The 19,992-nt window shown below is 34.9% G+C and overlaps 2 protein-coding genes across 14 annotated transcripts in view; one reads left to right on the forward strand and one right to left on the reverse strand.

Annotated features, from left to right (window-relative positions):
- The window catches only part of CEP70 (centrosomal protein 70), a 62,846-nt gene extending 51,017 nt beyond the window's left edge, over positions 1-11,829 (forward strand). For 4 of the 7 annotated variants that reach the window (XM_036219320.1, XM_016151194.2, XM_036219323.1 and 1 more), the window contains 6 exons: positions 2,880-3,050; positions 6,805-6,951; positions 7,135-7,303; positions 7,459-7,573; positions 8,486-8,565; positions 11,114-11,829. In XM_036219320.1, coding sequence (XP_036075213.1) covers positions 2,880-3,050; positions 6,805-6,951; positions 7,135-7,303; positions 7,459-7,573; positions 8,486-8,565; positions 11,114-11,175 — 744 coding nt within the window. In that variant the 3' untranslated portion in view covers positions 11,176-11,829. Of the gene's footprint in view, positions 1-2,879; positions 3,051-6,804; positions 6,952-7,134; positions 7,370-7,458; positions 7,574-8,485; positions 8,566-11,113 lie in introns of those variants that run through there. The other 3 variants (XM_016151198.2, XM_036219322.1, XM_036219321.1) reach the window with 3 other exon arrangements.
- Positions 11,830-18,328: 6,499 nt separating this feature from the next.
- ESYT3 (extended synaptotagmin 3) overlaps positions 18,329-19,992 on the reverse strand; it is a 56,866-nt gene continuing 55,202 nt past the window's right edge. For all 7 annotated transcript variants that reach the window (XM_016151182.2, XM_016151183.2, XM_016151180.2 and 4 more), the window contains one exon: positions 18,329-19,697. In XM_016151182.2, coding sequence (XP_016006668.2) covers positions 19,661-19,697 — 37 coding nt within the window. In that variant the 3' untranslated portion in view covers positions 18,329-19,660. The remainder of the gene's footprint in view (positions 19,698-19,992) is intronic.

Genomic DNA, 19,992 nt, shown 5'->3' on the forward strand with positions numbered 1-19,992 from the left:
TGTTTGTGTTGAAGTCCAATGATAGTCCAATAATAGTTTTTCTTTATAAGTTAGGTTCTTTTCCCTAACTGCCTTGAGAATTCTTTCTTTGGCATTAATTTTCGACAATTTTAATATAATGTGTCTTAAAGAAGGCCTTTTTGGGTGAGATAATTAGATATTCTGTTTGCTTCTTGGATTCAAAGATTCAATTCTTTCTGTAGGTTTGGGAAATTTTCGTCAACTGTTCGAATATGCTCTCTGTTCCCTTCTTCCTCTCTTCTGGTATACCCATTATTCTTGTATTGCTTTTTCTGATGGTATCAAATAGATCTTATAGAGTTCTTTTATTATTTTCCACTCTCAAGTCCCTCTCTTTTTCCTTCTGTGTCATTTCCAGATTTCTGTCTTCAATATCAGTAATTCTTTCCTCCATCCATCCGGTCAGCAGCATTTACTAAGCTTCTTATTTCATTCTTCATCCCTTTTAATGTGTTCTGCATCTCCAGAAGTTCTATTTGGTTCTTTTTAAAGGTTTCAGTATCCTTGGTAAAGTATTTGTTTTATTCGTTTATTTTGTTCCTAATTTCTTGAAATTGTCAGTCAGAATTTTCTTGCATCTCATTGAATTTTTTTCAGAAGTGGAGTCCTGAATTCTGTCATTTAAATCACATATTTCTATGTCTTTGAGCTTATTTTCTGGAGATTTTTCACTTTCTTTCTGTGCTGCCTTGTCACCTTGGTTGTTCATGGTATTTAATGGACTGTTACTCTGCCTGGGTATTAACGGAAATACTCTTTTTTTTTTTTTTTTTAAAGAACATTTTTTATGTAGTGATCCCTCTTTAGGAGGTTGATAAGGGTTTTTGTTTTTGTTTTTGTTGTTTTCCCCAATAGGAGGAGTCCAAGCCTTTGGATCTCTGCTTCGAGGCTAAAAATGCCCCTCCCTCTCTGGTGGGCTGTGTGCCTCTTCTGTGATCAGGACCTTTGGTCCTAGTGCTCCAGCTCCATGAAGGGGTGCAGGGAGGCTATGAGGGTCTGAGTTTCCAAAGAGGTCCTGAAGTCCTGTTACTGCTGCAAGAGTCAGATGCAATGTTCCACTGTTTCTTTCCGACTCTGCCTGACTGGGAGGGAGTGGGGTTGATTGAGAAAGGTTGCAGTGTGTGTAGCTGTTTCCTTTCTCTTAGTGCTGTCCCCAGGTTTCAGCTGTCTTGCTTTGATATCACCGCACCTGTTTCTGGTACTGGCTATAGTGTATGTTCAGTACTGGTTGCACAAACTCTCCTGGGGCCCAGTAGTGTTCTGAGAGAATATGGCAGAGGGCGAGGGTGTGCTCTGGCTCTGTGACTCAACCTCCCACCTAGCAATGGTGGTTGCTAAGCCATAGCTGTAGCCCTGCCGCAGTCGTCTCTGCCCTGCTCTCTGCCCTGATTCCTGGGCTCTGCTGTGTGGAATATGCTGACCACTCAGGCAGCACTGCTTCCAACCTCAAAGGGCCAAGAACCAGATGCAAAATGTCCCCTGCCCTCTTCCTGCAGGAAATTCGGCTACATAATGAAGCTCTTTTGATTCACACTGCTAATCTGCCTCCCAGTCTCATGCAGATTTGCTCATCTTTGGATGGTCTGATGCCCGTTTCTCTCAGGCGTGCTTGTGTGCAGGTTGGGTGTTATTTATTGAATTGTAGATGTTCAGCTTGTTAATTTCAAGGGGAGACATCTGGAGAGATCCCTCATGCCGCCATGGTCCTGATGTCACTCCACCATTACTTTCTTTACTGTGGGCTTATGCAAGGCCCACGACCAGCCCAGATTCAAGGAGTAGGAAATCAACTCCACTTCTTGATGGGAGAAACTGCAATGTCACATTGCAAAGGTGAGAGGATATAAGGAAGAGAAAAAATTGCAATAATTTTTGCAAACAACCTGCCACAAAGTATGGTTACATACTGCTAGACATACATGTAATCCCCATTGGTTCATGAAATCATCATGGAATGGAATCATCTTATGAACTTCTGAAGCCCAGCTAGCATCAATTCCCTGATCTCTTTTAAGAGTTCTGCTGCCCTCCTACTTTTGGTGTGAGGCAGGGAGGACTATGTTCCTGATCATTAATAATTTAATGAAGGGAAATTGTTTTTTTTCCATTAAAATGGTATTCAAAGAGTTTAATAGAAACGAAATGTTGAAATGTACTAAAATATAAAACAACAACAACAAAACTTGTAAAATTTTTGGGAGACCTGTGGCTTTTCCATGGGGGAAAAAGAAAAAGAACACAGCATTTTCACTCACTAGTTCTTTTACCTTTAAAACATACTTGTCTTGGTGAATCTTGTCTAATGAAAATATAAGTTAATTTTCTTAGATGGGCTCGTCACTATCCAAATCAGTTAAATAACCTCTTAGCATGATCTGCGTGATTCCTGAATTTCTTTTTAGAATGTGTTAGACTTTATTTTTCATTGTCTTTGAACTTCTGCTGAAGCTGTGAAACAAAAGGGAATGCCCTTTTAATACCCAAATTAGCCTAACTATGAACAGATAGAAATAGAGATATGTGGGAGTCTAGGTAAGGTTATCTGGGTTGTTATTCTTCTCTATGTGGATTATAATAGATTATTTGTAACTTTTCAACTCTAAATCATTTAAAAATACATTTTAGTTTTTTTACGAAGTCCGTGGTTCTCATTAGAGCTTACATGTTTAATCATGTTGATGAAACTATTGTACTTCCAAAACATTACAAGTGTCAGTCTGATTAAAGATTTTCTTAATTTCTAAAATTAACTCTGAAAATGATGTTACCTTGACATATAATGCACTCTTTTAATGTATATTGCCTCGATAGGAGTACGACAATAAACATTTCAACTAAAAACTGCCTTTTTTTAAAAGGTGCTGAGTAGCATCAATTCAATTATTCACAATCCAAGAGCTCCAGTAATAATTTATAAACAGAGCAAAGGAGGAGCCCAACATTTTAATAAAGATTTCGTTCATGATTGTGGATTTGAGCATCTTGTTCCTATAATAGAAATGTGGGCAGACCAACTGACTTCCCTAAAGGTAAGGGGTTAAATAGTCTTTACATGCTTTGGGCTTTTTAAATAGGACCAGGATTAATTTTTCTTTGTTCTTTGTTCTTTGTTTTGACTGTAAAGCTGAAAAGACTTAGCTTATCTAAAATTCGAATCTTGCTGCATCCTCATCTGTTTTCAGTACTATCTATTCGATGTTGTCATTACTATAAGCTTTGCCTCCTATAAAGTTTTATCAAACAGGACATTTTTAGGCCTATTGCCTTTTTGAAAATCTATAGTAGATCCAATTTGCACTTCTAGGTCCTTCCCTGTTCTACCTTCATCTCCCCCTTTTTGGTATCCCCATGCTACAGATTTTCCTGGCCCTTATTTCCCTTCAATATGATCTCTTATCCTTCATTCCATTTTAATTGGGGATTTTTTTCTCTCTTCATATTTTAAATTATTTTGTTTCTCTCAAAACAGCTTATCACTATGTTTGTCTGTTCTGCAGAGCAAATTATAGTCAGATAGCAGCCAGTACTCTTATCTATCATATCTATCCATGGAAGATTAAATTTTTTTCATTTTATAGAATTATTGTGTATTCTTTATTAACTTCTGGGTTTTTTCAGGTTTTGTTGAGTAGTACACTGAAAGGTGAATTGTTAAAGTATTTAATTTCTGTTTCCTTTAAATTTTAGATTTTTTCACAACAAATAAATAAATATATATATATAGTGCTGTATATATATATAGCACTACCTCTGTTCATGAAAATGTAATTTAATAACAGCATTTGTCAATAGAAGCCTTATTACATGAAGTATAAATAATGAGGAAGATAAGTGTAAGAAGGCATGAGTTCTACAACTTTTGTCTTTTTTGTTCTCTGATACATCCCATGGAAACTCTTGGTACATAACAATGCCCAATATTTATCAAAAGAATGAAGCAGAAGAACACATTCTAAGATAACAAATGGAGATGATGATACTGAATTTTAAAAATTTTTATGAAAACATAAATGTAACTGTTGAAAGAATTTTTACATTCAGCCTAATTTCTCCTTCCATTTTTAAATCAGGCTGAGATAGAGCTATAAAATAAAAGACATTTTAATTCAGTGGTAGTGTTGGATTAATATACCTATCTCATAGATCTGAGTTCCTTCAATTTATATCTCAGAAGAGGGGGAAATAATTAGTGGTTAATTATGTAAATCATGGCATTTTCCCAGTCATTGCTTATTTCAGTAGGAGGGAATAGTGCTAACTCCACTTTTCTCCTTCTCATGGCAGATGGGCTAAAAAACTCCCCAGCCTTCCCAATACAAGGGAAAGACTAGAAGAGAAAAGTGGCAACAGGAAGAATCAAATAAATGGATAGTTATTGATTATTTACTATATTCAAAGCATTGTGGGAGGTATCAGAAAAGGTGAATACAAGAGTCCAACTAATTGGAGAGATAAAACATACTAGAAATATGAAATAAAATTTAACCATTCGAGATATTAGAGGGAATGAAAACAGATAGGCCATGATGAAGTACCAAGTGAATAATACAGAAAACTTGTACTCCAGATTCTGGAGGAGGAAGAGCCGCCAAGAAAAACTTTACAGTGGTGGTGAGTTTTTGCTACTGTATAGTTTTCCCACTGGAAGGAGACAAGGAGAGTTAGCTTTATAATTAGAATATTCTGAGAGCACCCCCAGAGAATTTAGTGGCTCTGCCACTGAAGTAACTGATGGATTTTAGGTAGTGCTTCAGATATTTATTTACCTTATACTACAGAATCAGGATCCAAATTGAGAAACCACCTGAGAATCTTTGAGTACACCTCGTATGAAAGGTTTTCTATAATATAGCAGGCTTTAAGTTTGGGATAACCATTTTCCAAGATTTGTTTTTTTTCTCAGGTTAGATTTGGCTTACAAGAAAAAGATGGGAAAAGTATGGAGCCACCTAGCTCTCTGCCTCCTTCCTTCTGTCTTTCCCACCTACCTTACCAGGAGGTGAGCTACAAACTCTGTAGTTTCCCAACCTACTACACTAGTATGCTATGGCTTTGCCATTCTCCAAGGCTTCAGAGGCCAGTCATACAAAGACAAGACTTTGACATACTTCTCCATCCCCACAGCTGAGCATCATGGAGAACCGAAGAGGCCCTCTTTTAGGTTTTTCAGGGCTTACTAGATGGACTGTGCTACAACCATTCTGAACTTCTAAGTAGACCAGAACATCTTTTCTTCTTAACCTTGTAATACTTTTATTATCAAGCAAAAATTTATATTTGATGTGCTTTTTACCATATACCATTTCTTTATGATTACTCCTTGTTGATGGAGGGTTAGTTAATGAAGGTACCATTATGCTGGACATCTTGACTTTTTTTTTCAAATTCTGGTGGCACTTACTGTTTAAAACATTCATTTGACACTGAATATATTGCCTCGAATTGCTAAAATAGATAATTGTCTTCTTACCAAATGAAAGGTTAAAGATATCAATGTGTGAGGTCTGGGCATTAGTTGGAGTGTCAAATAAATGGAGGGCGAAAGATTTCCTGTGTACTTTTCTGTATTCTAGAGTGGCACTGTCTAATAAATATGTACCCACTAGCCACATGTAGCTTTTGAGCACTTGAAATGTGGCTAGTCCCAATTGAGATGTGCTGTAAGTATAAAATACAAGACTTATAAGATTTACAAGACTTGATATGAAAAAAATAATTAAAATATTAAGTATTAAATGATAATATTTTGGAAGTTTGGGTTAAATAAAATGTCAGTAAAGGTAATGTCACCTGTTTCTTTTTACTTTTCTAGATGTGGTTACTAGACAATTTAAAATGACTGTGACTGACATAACATGTTTTTTGGACAGCACTGTTCTAAAGGGCCAAATACTGTTGTATGTACATGTATATGCTCAGTAAATATTTGTTTATCAATTGGCCAGTCTTAAGAGTTCTAAACTTTTAGTAGCTTTGCCCCTTATGCACAGAAATAGATTAAGACAACATATCTAGGCCAAGAAAACTAGGCTATCATGAAGACTAAATAGAATTAACTTAGCTATCTTTTCAAATTAAAAACCTGCCTGGAGATACATGCTATAACATGGATAAATCTGGAAAACATTATTCTAAGTGAAAGGGGCCAGTCATGAAAGGCCACTTATTGTATGATTCCATTTTATGTGAAATGCTTAGAATAAGCAAATCCAGAGAAACAGAAAGTAGATTAGTAGTTACCCAGGAGCTGGGGGCAATGAAAAATGGGGGTTGACTATGAGTGGATACAGGTTTTTATGAGGCTGAAGACAATGTTCTGGAATTAGATAATGGTGATGGTTGCACATCTCTGTAAATATATTTGACTACTGAATTGTACACATTAACAAGGACGAATTTTATGCTATGTGAATTATATTTTAAGTCTCTTATTAAAAAAATTCAAGGGCAAGCTTATTTTTTATCCATCAATAATTTAAAATAATTACTTAAATAACACACTAATAGTAAATAACATGTAATTACAGCATCCAGATTCTAGATAATCAATATATAATGTTTTATATAATATATATTTACCCAGAGAAAACTAATTTAGCAGACCTTTTCCTAAACTGGTAATGGTTTGGTTTTTTTTTTTAAGTAGATGATGGTTAATATATTTATTAAACCCTAACATAAAACCTGGTATTTTTTTTTAATTAAAACATAATTATATTTTATTAGCATTATTATGAAAACTTTTTAAATCAATAATACCATGTCATTTCCTCTGTTATAAAGGATTTGTATAAGTCCTTGAAAATACTTTCTGCAGAACTGGTGCCTTGGCATAATTTAAAGAAGCAGGATGAAAATGAAGGTATTAAAGTTGAAGATCTGTTGTTTATAGTAGATACCATGTTAGAAGAAGTTGAAAATAAAGAAAAGGTAATACTTATGTAAATGTTCACATTTTAATGTATTCTTATTTTAAAAATTGATAACAATATGCATGTTGATATTCTAGTAGGATTCTATTTCTTTATTTTTTATTTTATTTTTTTGAGTTTTAAAGATTTGGGATTATTTTAAGATATGTGAACTATCTTTTTCTCTCTCTCTTTTGGACAGGACAGCAATATGCCAAACTTTCAAACTTTGCAAGCTATTGTTTCTCACTTCCAAAAATTATTTGATGTGCCTTCTTTAAATGGAGTCTATCCCCGAATGACTGAAGTTTATATAAGACTTGGAGAAATGAACAATGCTGTGAGAAACCTCCAAGAACTCTTGGAATTAGGTGATGACCCTTGGTTACTTTTGGTCCCCATTTAAGAATTATTCCTAATAAATCAACAAAAAGTAGGTAAAAAATTTAAGATAACTTAAGCATAAAGTGTTTAATTTAGAAATTTCTCTTTTAAAATGTCTTATCTTTTCATTTCTCTTTTGCAGATAGTTCAACCTCATTGTGTGTGCTGGTGAGCACAGTTGGAAAATTGTGTAGGCTGATTAATGAAGATATGAATGAACAGGTTAAGCGGGTATTGGGACCTGAAGACCTCCAAAGGTATTTATTTAAAAAGTTTGCAAGGTATCATCCATAATGCTTGGAGTGGTGAAATTAAAGACTTTCAAAACTTCATAAGTTATTTATCATTCCTGTTTGGAATAGCATCTTTTAAATAACTTGACAATCTAAAATAATCTCACACCTTAAGGATGGAGAGAATGCCAAGTATTTTCAAGATAAAAATAGTTCGTAGGGTCTATAAATTTACATAGAGTGGGGTCAGGACTCCAGCCTCATTGCTATAGGCCTGTTCTCTGGGGGAAATTATATATGGAGAAATTCAAACCTTGTTAGCAACTTCTTGTGAGTTTATAATGTATAAACAAGTCCTATTTTTAGTACACTACCATGGACCACTGAATAATCACTAACAGTATATTATTTGATTAGAAGATAAAATCTTCTAAGGGAAACACACGCATATGCCGCCTATTCTGTATGTTATGCAAGTTTTCTAAGAAGAACCCTTACCTAATCTGACATTTGAGCTTTCTGATACTCGAAGCTTTTAAAAGGAACTTATATCTCATTGTTGGTCTTTTTCCCTTTTCCACAGTTTAACTGACTACTAGTACTTATAGAATACTGGATATAAAAGCCAGTTAGTTTTGAATATGTTATAAAACTATGATCTCTTCAGAATCCTTAAGCTAAACGAGAAGTTTCCCATATTAGAAATGTTGTATTAATTTAACCTGAGAACAGATATCTATGCCAATAATAAGATTTTTTTAGAAAAATGATATTGGATAAACAAAGTTTAAAAGGGCAGGATTACAGTAAATTATCATCAAGTTTATATTAAACTTAGGACAATTTCTTTCCATTTTGAAAATGTTCTATTTTCAATCAGATGCAAGAACCTTAATTTAGAAATTCAGTGTAAACTGTGCATTTTTTTTTTAAAAGCATTATCATCAAATTGGAAGAACATGAGGAATTTTTTCCAGCATTTCAGGCATTTACTAATGATCTACTTGACATCTTAGGTAAGATATCTGTTGCTGGTGGTTAAGTCTTAAGTCTTTCAAGTCTTAAGATGTCAGTGGGTTTAAAGGAAGAATATTCTTTAGTCATTGGATTAGTGTTTTTACTTAGACTGTTTGTAGAAAGTGTCTGGAAACCACTAACAGTTTTGGAAACACACTTCTTACTTGCAGTTAGAGACGTTTGGGATTAGTCTACAGAATAGAGAAGCACATGTCCTTTAAAGGAGCTAGGGGCTGCCTTTGTTCTGGGACCTTAAGATGAAAAATGGCATAACTCTGGCTAGACCCTGACTCTGTCATTGTCTAATGAGAAATCTTGGTAGAATTTATGATCTTGGAAGGTTTTTTTCTTTCTCATCCTCCTCCTCCTCTTCCTTTTTAAAGATAGTACCTACCTACTGTGTTTTGTAAATATACAAATTGAATTTTCTACTCAGGTGATAAGTAAAGTAGACATCTGTAGAAAGGAAGATAAATTTATAAATCTGTAGAAGAGATACATTTATATGTTTTGTCAGATTGAGAGCTTTGTTAGTAGTAATATCTCTTAAAGGGAGAAATGTAATTTGCTTAGAAATCGTAGGCAAAATAGAGACCTAAGTCTTTTATTTTATGTGTGATTATATGTGGCTGTGAAAATAATTTATCTTATTATTAACATTTTTTGAAATTTAAAATTATTTATTCACTAATTTTTCTATGTAGCTTGTTTGAATTTTTTTTTTTTTTTAAGAATGGCTCTTTGACATAGGAAATTAAATTAGAAGGAAATGAGGTTTAGTAGAAGATCAGGGAATGAGTAAATTAAAATTTGGTGAGAAGATAAATAAATGAAAGATGTATCTGACTAGTATATATAGCCTAGTGGCATAAGGGAAGTTTTATGGCCAGTTTTATATAGACCATGGAAGTAAGGGAGACAATGAGCGTGCTTTAGGCATGTTCATATGTTTGAAAAGATTATGGCAAGGGAAAATGTAATTTGAAAGTTAAACTTAAGATGAAACATCAAATTGTAGATCAAATTGTGTTGCCTTGTATACTAAAGAGCTTCATTTCATAGAAAAATATCATTTTACTTGTTTTGGGGTAGCAATTAAACAGTGAAATTCTCATTAATAAACATTTTAATAGGTGTACTGGTAACACTTATTTCAGCATCCTTCTGTAGAAACTTCTTCTCAGATTGTGAGCATGGTTCATGTGAGATCTTTTGCTTCAAGAAGCCAAGTCTCCCTGCAGATGAATTCTGCATTTTGGTCAGTTGAAATTCTGGTGTTAAATATATTTAACAATGGGAAAGTTAAAACCGTTTTTGGCAAATGTGACTTTTTGTTATTATTAGATGTCATATTAAGCATCTAGACCTACAGTGTGGTATACTGAGTACCAGATATAGAGAAGGACTTTCCAATATAGGCTGAGAAAATTCTCTTATCAGCCAAGATCCTTCTTTGTGAGGTTCATTTATGAGGTGAATTTCTCATTTAGCAAGAAAACAGGTGTGATTTCAGAATGGGGGTCAGGGAATAACTTAATTTTGTACCTTACCACGATGTAAGGTGTGAACCTAATTCTCTATTGTGTATTTGTGGATCCACACGAGTATTCTGACTGAAGTCAGGAGCTTAAACAGTATGGTCACGTGTTTAGACTAAAGGAGGAACAACCAACATCCAAATAAACTCGAGGGGAGAAAGGTTGAATCCAAGGGAGCATGTTTTATAGGAAGGAAATGAGTTTATGAACAGTGGCTTAGCAGAATAATCTAGAAAAAGTGGTGAGAATCTGCCACTGGGGCTTACCTTAAGTAGCGCTGTAGTCTAGATGAGAGAAAGGACCTTGCTTCCTCAGTAGCCAGGAGATTTCAGACAGTGAGTTCAAACATAGGTTGATTAGGAAGAGAAAAATCAGATTGAGAAAGAAATTGGCAGAGAAAAACCTGACCTGTTTTATCTAGAAAGCTGGAGCAAGCTAAGCTGTATAATACATTGCCTCTGAAATTTGTACTTTGGGAAGGTTCACATCTTTTTTTACGTAGATATGCTTCATCTTAAAAGGCAGACCTAAGTGATCCTACTAATGAGAAATCTTTTTCAAGAGAATAAGGGATAGGATTATGTTTCATGCAGAGAAACCCCTAAGTCCTCAGGGACCCAAAAGAGAGACAGCCTGTACCTGACATTTACCATGTAGCCTCACCCATGTAATTATATAGATTTAAAGAGGCAATAACATAATATCTTAAATGCGGCCAGTAGGATCTGTTAATAAGAGCATACTGCTAATGAGATTAATACCAGAGTCAGTAGAGTCAGTGGATGCTTGTAGGTATGTAGTAGCTTTTACAAACAAGATGCCCTGCGAAGCATCTGTCTGAATTAGTGATACTCTTATCACCACTATTGGAGAAAAATTTCATGTGCATGAAAGCACCAGTGTTGTTGCTTTTGCATTTGAAGTTTGCCTTTGCATAGAGATTCTAATTTCATCTGAGCCAATCACTCGATAAAGCTACTCTTTTATTCCTTTTTTTTTTTTATTACAGAAATTGATGACTTGGATGCCATTGTACCTGCAGTAAAGAAATTAAAAGTACTTTCATACTGAAAACAAATCAAATCATTTTTACTGTGTAAATTGCATTCTTAACATTCTATTTTATAGGATTGATCTTACTTTGAGACAAGGGTTATAAAATGTATTTTCTTTCACAATTCATCCCCTTCTTATTATTGGGTCCTCCATTCATATAATTTTTATTAACTTTGAGATTCTGATATAGAAAACAGTTGTTAAGTAGTGATTTAGCTTTAGATCCTTCAATCATTTCTTAAGCAACTTTTTGAGTGCTTAAATTTTAAGATTGTTTTAAAGCGTAGTGTGCGAATAAAAGACAAAGGGAGAGAGATTGCAAGTAATAGAAAGTTTGTGTTTAAATTCAGGGTTTAGTGATCTTTCTGGTTCTGGGACCAAGGAATGCCAATGGCTCTTTTTTAAGTTCAGCCAGTAGGAAGCTATTGCTTCTCTGGCAAGAAAATGACACATTCTATTACGATATCTCTCATGGCTCTTGTCCTTTCAAAGCAGGAGGAAGAAAACAAAGGAGAAAATGTTTTATCTTGTGTTAGGGTAGAAAATGAATTAGGTCATATAGAGTAAATAGAAGTCTCTCATAAAAAAGGTTGTTTTACAGTCTTGATGTAATGTACTTTTTATAAGGGCGTGAAATCTTGAATAAAAATTTTATGAAGACTTTCCAAACATATGTGTCCTCGGTGACTTATTCATATTATTCACAAATAATGAGTCATATTCTTTTACTAGGCTGAGTCCTCCTTGGGCAGCGGGTTCACCCTTGCTGCATCTTACATAAGAGTACTTCTCTTGCTGGCTTCTACTTATTCCCTATTCTCAAAATTCAGTTTGATTTTCTTAAAGAACTAGTGTTCTGCCTCACATCTATGAGTGCAAGCCACTTTGGATTGCTGCTGTTCTCCACCATTTCCCTGCGCTCCCCCTCCAGTAGTAAACCAAGGAAGACTTCTCAGTTTTTCTTGTTTTGTCATGTAGAGTATTGTGAAGAATTTCCAGAAAGCAGCATAGTGGAATGGCAAGAGTAAATATCAGTAGATAAGCATCTAGATCATTGGTATTGTGACCTTAGGGATTAGACATAATATCTTAGATTCTTTCTAGATTTGAAATTTTTTGTTATGTTAGCCTGCAATTACATTTCCAAACACTAGACCACAACTTGTGAAAGAACTTGTGTCTTTGAGGATTGGGGAAAAAATTGTATATTTAATAATGTAAATACTCTGAGTTGATTAGGTTACTCTAAGAAATTACAAAACAGTTTGAAAATCTAACAGTATTTGAAAGGAAGAAATGTTATTTAAAAATTGTCAATCTAATTTTTGTCAGCTAATTTAAGAACTTGTGGTTAACTCTTAGTTTAAAACAGATTTTTCAGACTCTTCCTCAGAGACCTAGGAGTGATAGTGCCACTAGCAAAAAGAATATTAAGCCCTCTCTGTTAGACCTACTTTTATCTAATTTTAATCACTTAAAAAGTAATTGGAGCCCTGCAATATGTTTAGCTCTTGATTTTTAAAACAATTTTATTATTGTATAATTGACATAATAAACTGTACATATTTATAGTATATAGTTTGATGAGTTCTGAGTTCTGATATACATACACATCTGTGAAACCATCACCATGATCAAAATAATTATACCTGTCACTCCAAAAGTTATCTGTTTGCCCTTGGTGATCCCTCTCCACTCCCTCCCGTCCTTAGGCAACAAATGATCTGCCTTTCATCACTATAGGTAAGTTGGCATTTGATGGGATTTTTATAAATGGAATCATACAATGTGTTCTCTTTCACTCAGCATAATTATTTTGAGATTTTCGCATGTTGGCGTTAACAGTTCATTCCTTTTTATTGTTGTTTAATATTCCATTGTACGAATATACCACAATTTGTTTATCCATTTACCTGTTGATGGAAATGTGTTTTCTTTTTTTTCCTGATTTTGACTATTACTGCAAATGAAACTGCTATGAACATTCATGTTCGGATCTTTGTGTGGACATATACCTGATGTGCAGTGTATATGTTTCATGTACTTTGTCCTTTTGTTTTGATCTTGGTTGGTATAAGTGGATAGGTAAATTCGATTTCTATTAGTCTGTTCTGGTTAAAAGTGGAAGTTTAGGAGAAAATATGTAGAGCCGCTTAGGTTGTCTTTTTATTGTCTTTAATTCTAATTTTATTGCCTTGTAGTTAGAGAATAAGGTCTATTGGGTATTGAGTCTGAAATTTGTTGAGACTTCTTGTGAGATGAATTTTATACCTGTTCCACATGTACTTTAAAATAAGTGTAATCCTATATATATATACATATGGATTGTTTGTAGTTCTTAGCTATTGTAAACTGCTGCTATGAACATTCTTCTGTATGCATCCTAGTATACTAGTGTGCAAGTTTTCTAGAATCAATATCCAAGAATTGCTGGATCCTAGGGGAAAACACTTTTGTATGCAGCCATAGCAGCTGTATAGTGTGTGTGTGTGTGTGTGTGTGTGTATGTGTGTGTGTGTGTGTGTAGATATATGTAGCTATTATGTTTTTTAAATCTACTTTATTTCTGTCAGTCTTTTTATCTGCTTGATTTGTTAGTTTGGGAAATACTGAAATTGCTGTGAATTTGTCAAATTTTTAAATATATTTGAGGCTATTTTATAAGTACTTATAAATTCATAGTTGATAATATCCTCTTGATTAATATCTCTTTATTGTTACTCATGCTTTTCACCTTGAATGAGTGTTGTCCTTTTAATTAATAGTTGGTGGCTAATTTTCCTTTATTTTTCATTTACTTCACTGAACTTTTGTAAAATATAACACATAAGCTAAAAACGGTAAAAACCATAAATGCTGAGTATAATTAATGATCATAAAGTGAACACCCATGCAACAACCAAGAAATAGAACATCACTAGCCCTCCAAAAGACCTTTCCTACCCACCATTATGTCCCTTCCCAAAAGATAACCATTAGCTGGACTTTGTTAATCACTTCCTTGTTTTTTAAAAATAGTTTTGCCACTTTAGTGTGTATGCCTAAGCCAAGATAGCTGAGTTTTACCTGTTTTTAAATTTTATAAAAATGGAATTATATTGTGTATATTCTTATAAATGTTCCTTCTTTTGGTCCAGATTGTTTTTGTACTATTCATCCATGTCGTTGTGTGTAAGTCCAGGTAATTTGTTTTCATTGCTGTCTAGTAGTCCTCTATGAATATTCCACAATCCATTTGTCTATTCTCCTGGCAATTGACGCTTGAGTAGTGGCTATTGTGAACTGCTGCTATAAAATTCTTGTATCCTTGTACACTTGTGTACAAGTTTTCTGGAATTAATATCTAAGAATTTCTGGGACCTAGGGGAAAACACATCTGTATGCAGCCACAGAGACTATGTACTATACAAATGGCGGTACTACCCTTTCTATAGACATTCACATCCATTCTATAGATGTGAATGGAGCCTCTGGGATTGTACAGTGTGGAGACTAATAGGCAATATGTATCCCCAACTTTAGAAGGAAATGACAAACTATTTTCCAAAGTGGTTATACCAATTTATACTCTCATATGCATGAGAGTTCTTACTTTTCTACATCCTAACCAAATCTTGGTCAAATTTTTTATTTTTGCCAGTGTAGTATAGAGTTATTATTATGGTTTTAAGATTTTTTTCCCCTGATTTTTAATGAAGTTAAGCACCTTTTTCTTTGTTTATTAGTCATTTGTATTTTTTTGAAGTGCTTTTATGTATCTTTGGATCATTTTTCTATTGGACTGTCTTTCCCTATCGATTTGTAAGAGATATTTATATATCCTGGACATGAGCCATTTGACAATTGTATGTGTCGTAAATGTAGTTTTTCATTCTGTCTTCTTGCCCTCTTCTTATGGTTTCTTTTTATAAACAGAATCTAATTAAATGTAGCAATGCATGGTCTTTTCCTGTATAGTTAGTGCTCTTTGTATCTTATCAAATCTTTCCTTAGTCACAAGTTGTAACATTATTCTCTTCTATTATGTTAGAACTGAATAGTTTTGCCTTTCACATTGATTCTGACCTGGAGTTGTTTGATTATTGAATGAGGTGTGAGTGAAGAATCTTTATATTTTCTCTCATGGACCCAATTGTTTCAGCATAATTTATTTAAAAAAATCTGTCCTTTCCTGTCTGCTCACAGTGCTACCTCTGTCATAAATTGACCACATATGTGTTATGTGTGAAGGAGTTTGTTTCTGGGCTGTTTTTCCTGGGGTTTTTTTTGTTTGTTTTGTTTTGTTTTGTTTTTTTGATCCAGCTATCTCTCCCTGCACTAGTACCACACTGTCTTTGTTACTGTAACTTTGAAATAAACCTTGGTATTCAGTCTAAGGCTTCTCACCCTCTGTATTTCCTTGTACACTGAGTCTGCTTATCAAGTTACTTATGCGCTCATGTGCATGCATGCGCACACCCCCACCCCACCCTATTGGGATTTTTACTGAGCTTTCATTGAACATAGGGTCAGTGGAGAAAATCGAATCTGTACTGTTAGGTATTCCAACCCCCAATATGGTATAACTCCCCATTTGGTTAGGTTTGCTTTAACATTTCTTAATAAAATTTTATAATTTTTCCATAAAAATTATTGTTGGGTATAATCATAATTTATCTTTTACACATTTATGTTACCTTTAAATTTTTCATTTTCTAACTGTTGCAAGAATAGAGAACTACAATGGATTTTTAAATACTTTGTATGCAGCAACCTTGCCTGAAAACTTTCTAATTCTAGCAATTCATCTTTAAATTATTTTAGATTTTAATGCTTATGATCATATCATCTGCATATAATAACAATTTTGGTCAGATATGCCTGTTTTTTTCTTGCCCTACTATACAGAATGCAATGTAGTGCTGAGGAGGAGTAGACATAGAAAGCAGCCCTTGTTCCCAATTTTAAGAGGAAGTCTTTTACTGTTTCACCATTCAGTATGATGTTTGCTACCATTACTATAAACAGCTAAACTATCCTTGGGGGCATATATATGTCTATCTTTTTCATCCTTTTATTTTTCAGTACTTACATGTGTTCGAAGTGGACCTCTTATAAATAGCATACTTATTTTTTTTCATGGAATTTGACATTCTGGGTTTTAATAGTGGGTTTATTATGATTACAAATATTGTTAGAGGTCTTTTGACTATCTTTCATATTTTCTATTCATATTTTTGGGTTTTTTCCTTCCTATTTTTAGGGGGAGTTGATTTTTCTTTTGTTCTCCACTACAGATTTAGAAGTTTTATATTTCAGCTCTATTGATTTTTCTATTGTTACTACATTTTCTTGGTTATCTTAAATTTTTTAATATATACTTTGTGAGTCAGGGTCCATTCATGAGACGAAAACCACATTGCACAGGTAGCCAAACAGGAAAAATTTAAAACAGGAATTGCTAACTAGTAAAAAATAGTTAACTACTAAAAGAGGATAAAAGAAGTATAGAGAAGGGGTACAGAGAAGCAACTTCATAAAGCAGATACTACCCCCAGGGTTAAGAAGAGTGAACAAGAAAGGAACTTAGAAATTTAGAAGAACACATTCCCACCAGGCTGAGGTTTCAACTTTCGAAGAGTGGTTTGGTTGCCGTAGGAACAGGCAGCCTACTTGTGGCAAAGAAACTTGCCAGAGGGTTCTGGCTGGTGCTAGACCATAAATCAGGCCATAGTGTTATGGGTAGCAGAGCCCAAGAGTATGAGACAAGGGTAAACCGTGAGGGGTGCTTAGGGACCAAGAGCAGCCCCCATAGGACCGATGACCACCTGCCATGGAAAACAGCACACAGTGGGAGAATGAAAAATCCTTTTTTTGCTCTGGCCTTGCAGTCTCTTCAGTGCTTTATTGACAAGGCATAATATCCAGTATCCTGGCAAAGGACACGAGTCTGTGGTATCTCCAGTATCAAAGCAGGGAAAGAAGGGTTGATTTGGAGCTGAGAGGTGATAAACTAGTAAGTTATTAATAATTTATTTTTAAAATATAAGACTATCTTTAGTTTCTTAAGTAAGACAAGGGCTCGAACACTAACTTTTCTCTGAAATCAGCCTCATAGCCCTTCTTAGCTATTTGTACTAGCATTTTAGTGCCTCTGTGTTTTTGAACCCAGTTTTGCAAAACTTTTTGGTTTACCAACATATTTTACTGATTTCTTCACTCTCTGCTGTTCTCACATGTCACTTCTGCCTTACCGTTTGTTACATTTTCTTTCTTGCCGAAATACATCTACTGGCAGTTTTTGTTCGACATTCCCATGTGCTTCATATTTTTAAATTGTTTTATAATTTTTGCCGCTGAGCTTCCCTTTAGTGGGAATTATCTGCTGCAGTGGTCCCACATGTGCCCTAGATGGCGATGGGCATGGCAGCCCTAAGGGCCAGTCCTGTGGTTGCTTCTGACAGCGCTTCACATGGTTCCTAGTTGTAAACCAGTTTTCACATTAGTTTCAAAGCTTGGGGATTTACACACTGAATCAATTGTGTGTAACTTAAGACCCCATGCCTCTTGTAGTGGAGATTAGCTGATTGTTTTCACCCATTGGCAGCCAAAGTGTTTTACTGAAGACACAATTTTTCAGGCTTCTTGCCCCTCCTGTCTGGTGTTTGCTAAAATTCTGGTTCCCTCAACACTTAAACACCCCTTCAGTTCCTGTACACTGCTTTAGATTTCCTCTTTGGACTATCACCAGGAACCTGACCTGTTACTTTTATATCAACCATGTTTAAAATAAATGTGCATGGTTTAACTAGGTTTTCTATGTGTTTGGAAAAGGAAAGATAGGTTTTCACTTGTCTGCTGTCTTGATCAGTAGTGTTAGGGGGTCCTAAATTTCAGGTGCTTTACCATTTTCAAATCACTTGTCTAGTGAACATTTCAATGCCATTGTGAGGTAGATAGGACAGGCATTGGTTCTCCATTTTATTAGGAAAATTTGTCATTCAAAATAGAAATCTTGGTAGAAACAAATTTTATTACACATCTATCATGCACTTAGCATAGTCTTGAATGGGGGTGAAAATCAGTTCAAGTAGCTTAGAGTTCAGTCAGAGTGTAAACAGAAACTTTAAATACCAAACACAATATAAGTAGTTGCTCAGCATGTGACCTTAGTAGCTAATAAACATTTAAAAAAAAAATTAAATGTTACAAGACAGGGAATTGTTGAAAATGCATAGTATTGACAGTAATGTAATAGGTAATGGGGAGAGGCCACTTCTCTGTGGACTGGAGGTGGTGGGCTTGAGACAGGCTTTAAGAGGTGAGTAGGATTTGAGTAGGTAGAATATACTATTTGGAGTATTCTGGAATAGAGCATCTGCACATAAAGAAGCAAAAAACTGGAGACCAGATTGTGTTAGTTCTAAAAGGCAAATTAAGGAGTAGGCTTTAATCTTATAGTAAACAAGAAATCATATATAATTTATAACTGAGAGAACAAAGTAAACCTTTGTTTTAAGATGTTACCATTCTTCAGAAAAGCTGCAGTGAAGGCAATGATGGGGACAGGAAACTGATGGCAAGGGGATATTGCCCAAGTGGGTAAGACAAAAGAGGATGCGACCTTGATAAAAGCTCTACAAACGTCAGAGAGGATGAGAATATTTGGTTTTATAAAGTTAGAAATGCAAAAGAGGCACTCATTTAAATATACTATTTACGTAGTTTGCTTTTTACATGTTATTTAAGTGAACGAGCTGCCTCTTAGAAAAGTGGAGCCAACCTCCCAAACCTGTCTGAAAGAGACACAGAAAGGCCCTATTCCTCTCTGGCACTGACACTCTGCAGCAGTCTCCAGTGCTCTGCATGGGAATGCAGACGTAGACCTGGGTTTGGAACTTGGCTTGCATTTTCCTATGGAAATAAATAATACCACATGCTGGAGTTTGGTCCTAGGCCAGCCCACACTGGACTATTTAAGTATAGCACTGTAATGTTGTTGCCATCAGAAAAGTACATTTTAGTTTAAATTCAGATACAGGAACAAAATCCCAGGCAGAGAAGTACCAGAAGGACTTAGGTAGTGCTAGCTTAGTTTTGGAGTTTTAGTCCCATTAAGGTGGCCTCTTCCCTTGGTCAGTCACTGCCCAGGAATACCGGTAGCTGCTCCAGGAACAGACTTTCCTTATTCCTTATGTCTGAGACAGGACACTTTTGACGCATACGTTTAGGCAAGTCCTAAGTCAGATGGTCTGTAATTACCTACCAAAAGTGAAAAATCACCACTGAGGTTCTGATAATTTATTAGGCATGAATTCCTATTTCTTTTGGTATTTGAATAATCCAACCAAGAGAGAATAGTATTTGTTTTTACATGTTTACTTCTTCCTAATACTATCCAGTCATGCAGTTAAATTTCACACAAAAATGTATATATTTATATTTTCAAAAAGCTTTTCTGATTTAAATTACAAAATATACATATGTACATATTTTAATATAAAGGTGATATTGCAGCTCATCAACTTCTGGGCTGTCCATCTGGAGTCAGCTCATACCTGAAAGACAGTTGAGTTTGGACTTATGTTAGTATTGAGTGTATGTTGTGGCAGCATCAGGACAGTCTAGCCTGCCTGGGCCTGTGTGGGACCAGCAGAGCCCATCTCTCTGTAAGTAGGCCATAGTTGAGGATGGAGCTTACAGAGATCCTTTAGGTGAGACCTGCAGGCAGTAAAGCCTTAAGTAACGGTGGTAAACAGTCTCCCTTCCTGAGGACCAAAGGAGTTGAAATGTATTGAAAAGAGAAAAACTTTGGAGACAATGTCTTAACTAGCAGATAACTTGATAAAATGA

Source organism: Rousettus aegyptiacus, unplaced genomic scaffold, assembly GCF_014176215.1.
Source record: "Rousettus aegyptiacus isolate mRouAeg1 unplaced genomic scaffold, mRouAeg1.p scaffold_m13_p_4, whole genome shotgun sequence".
NCBI classification, from domain to species: Eukaryota; Metazoa; Chordata; class Mammalia; order Chiroptera; family Pteropodidae; genus Rousettus; species Rousettus aegyptiacus.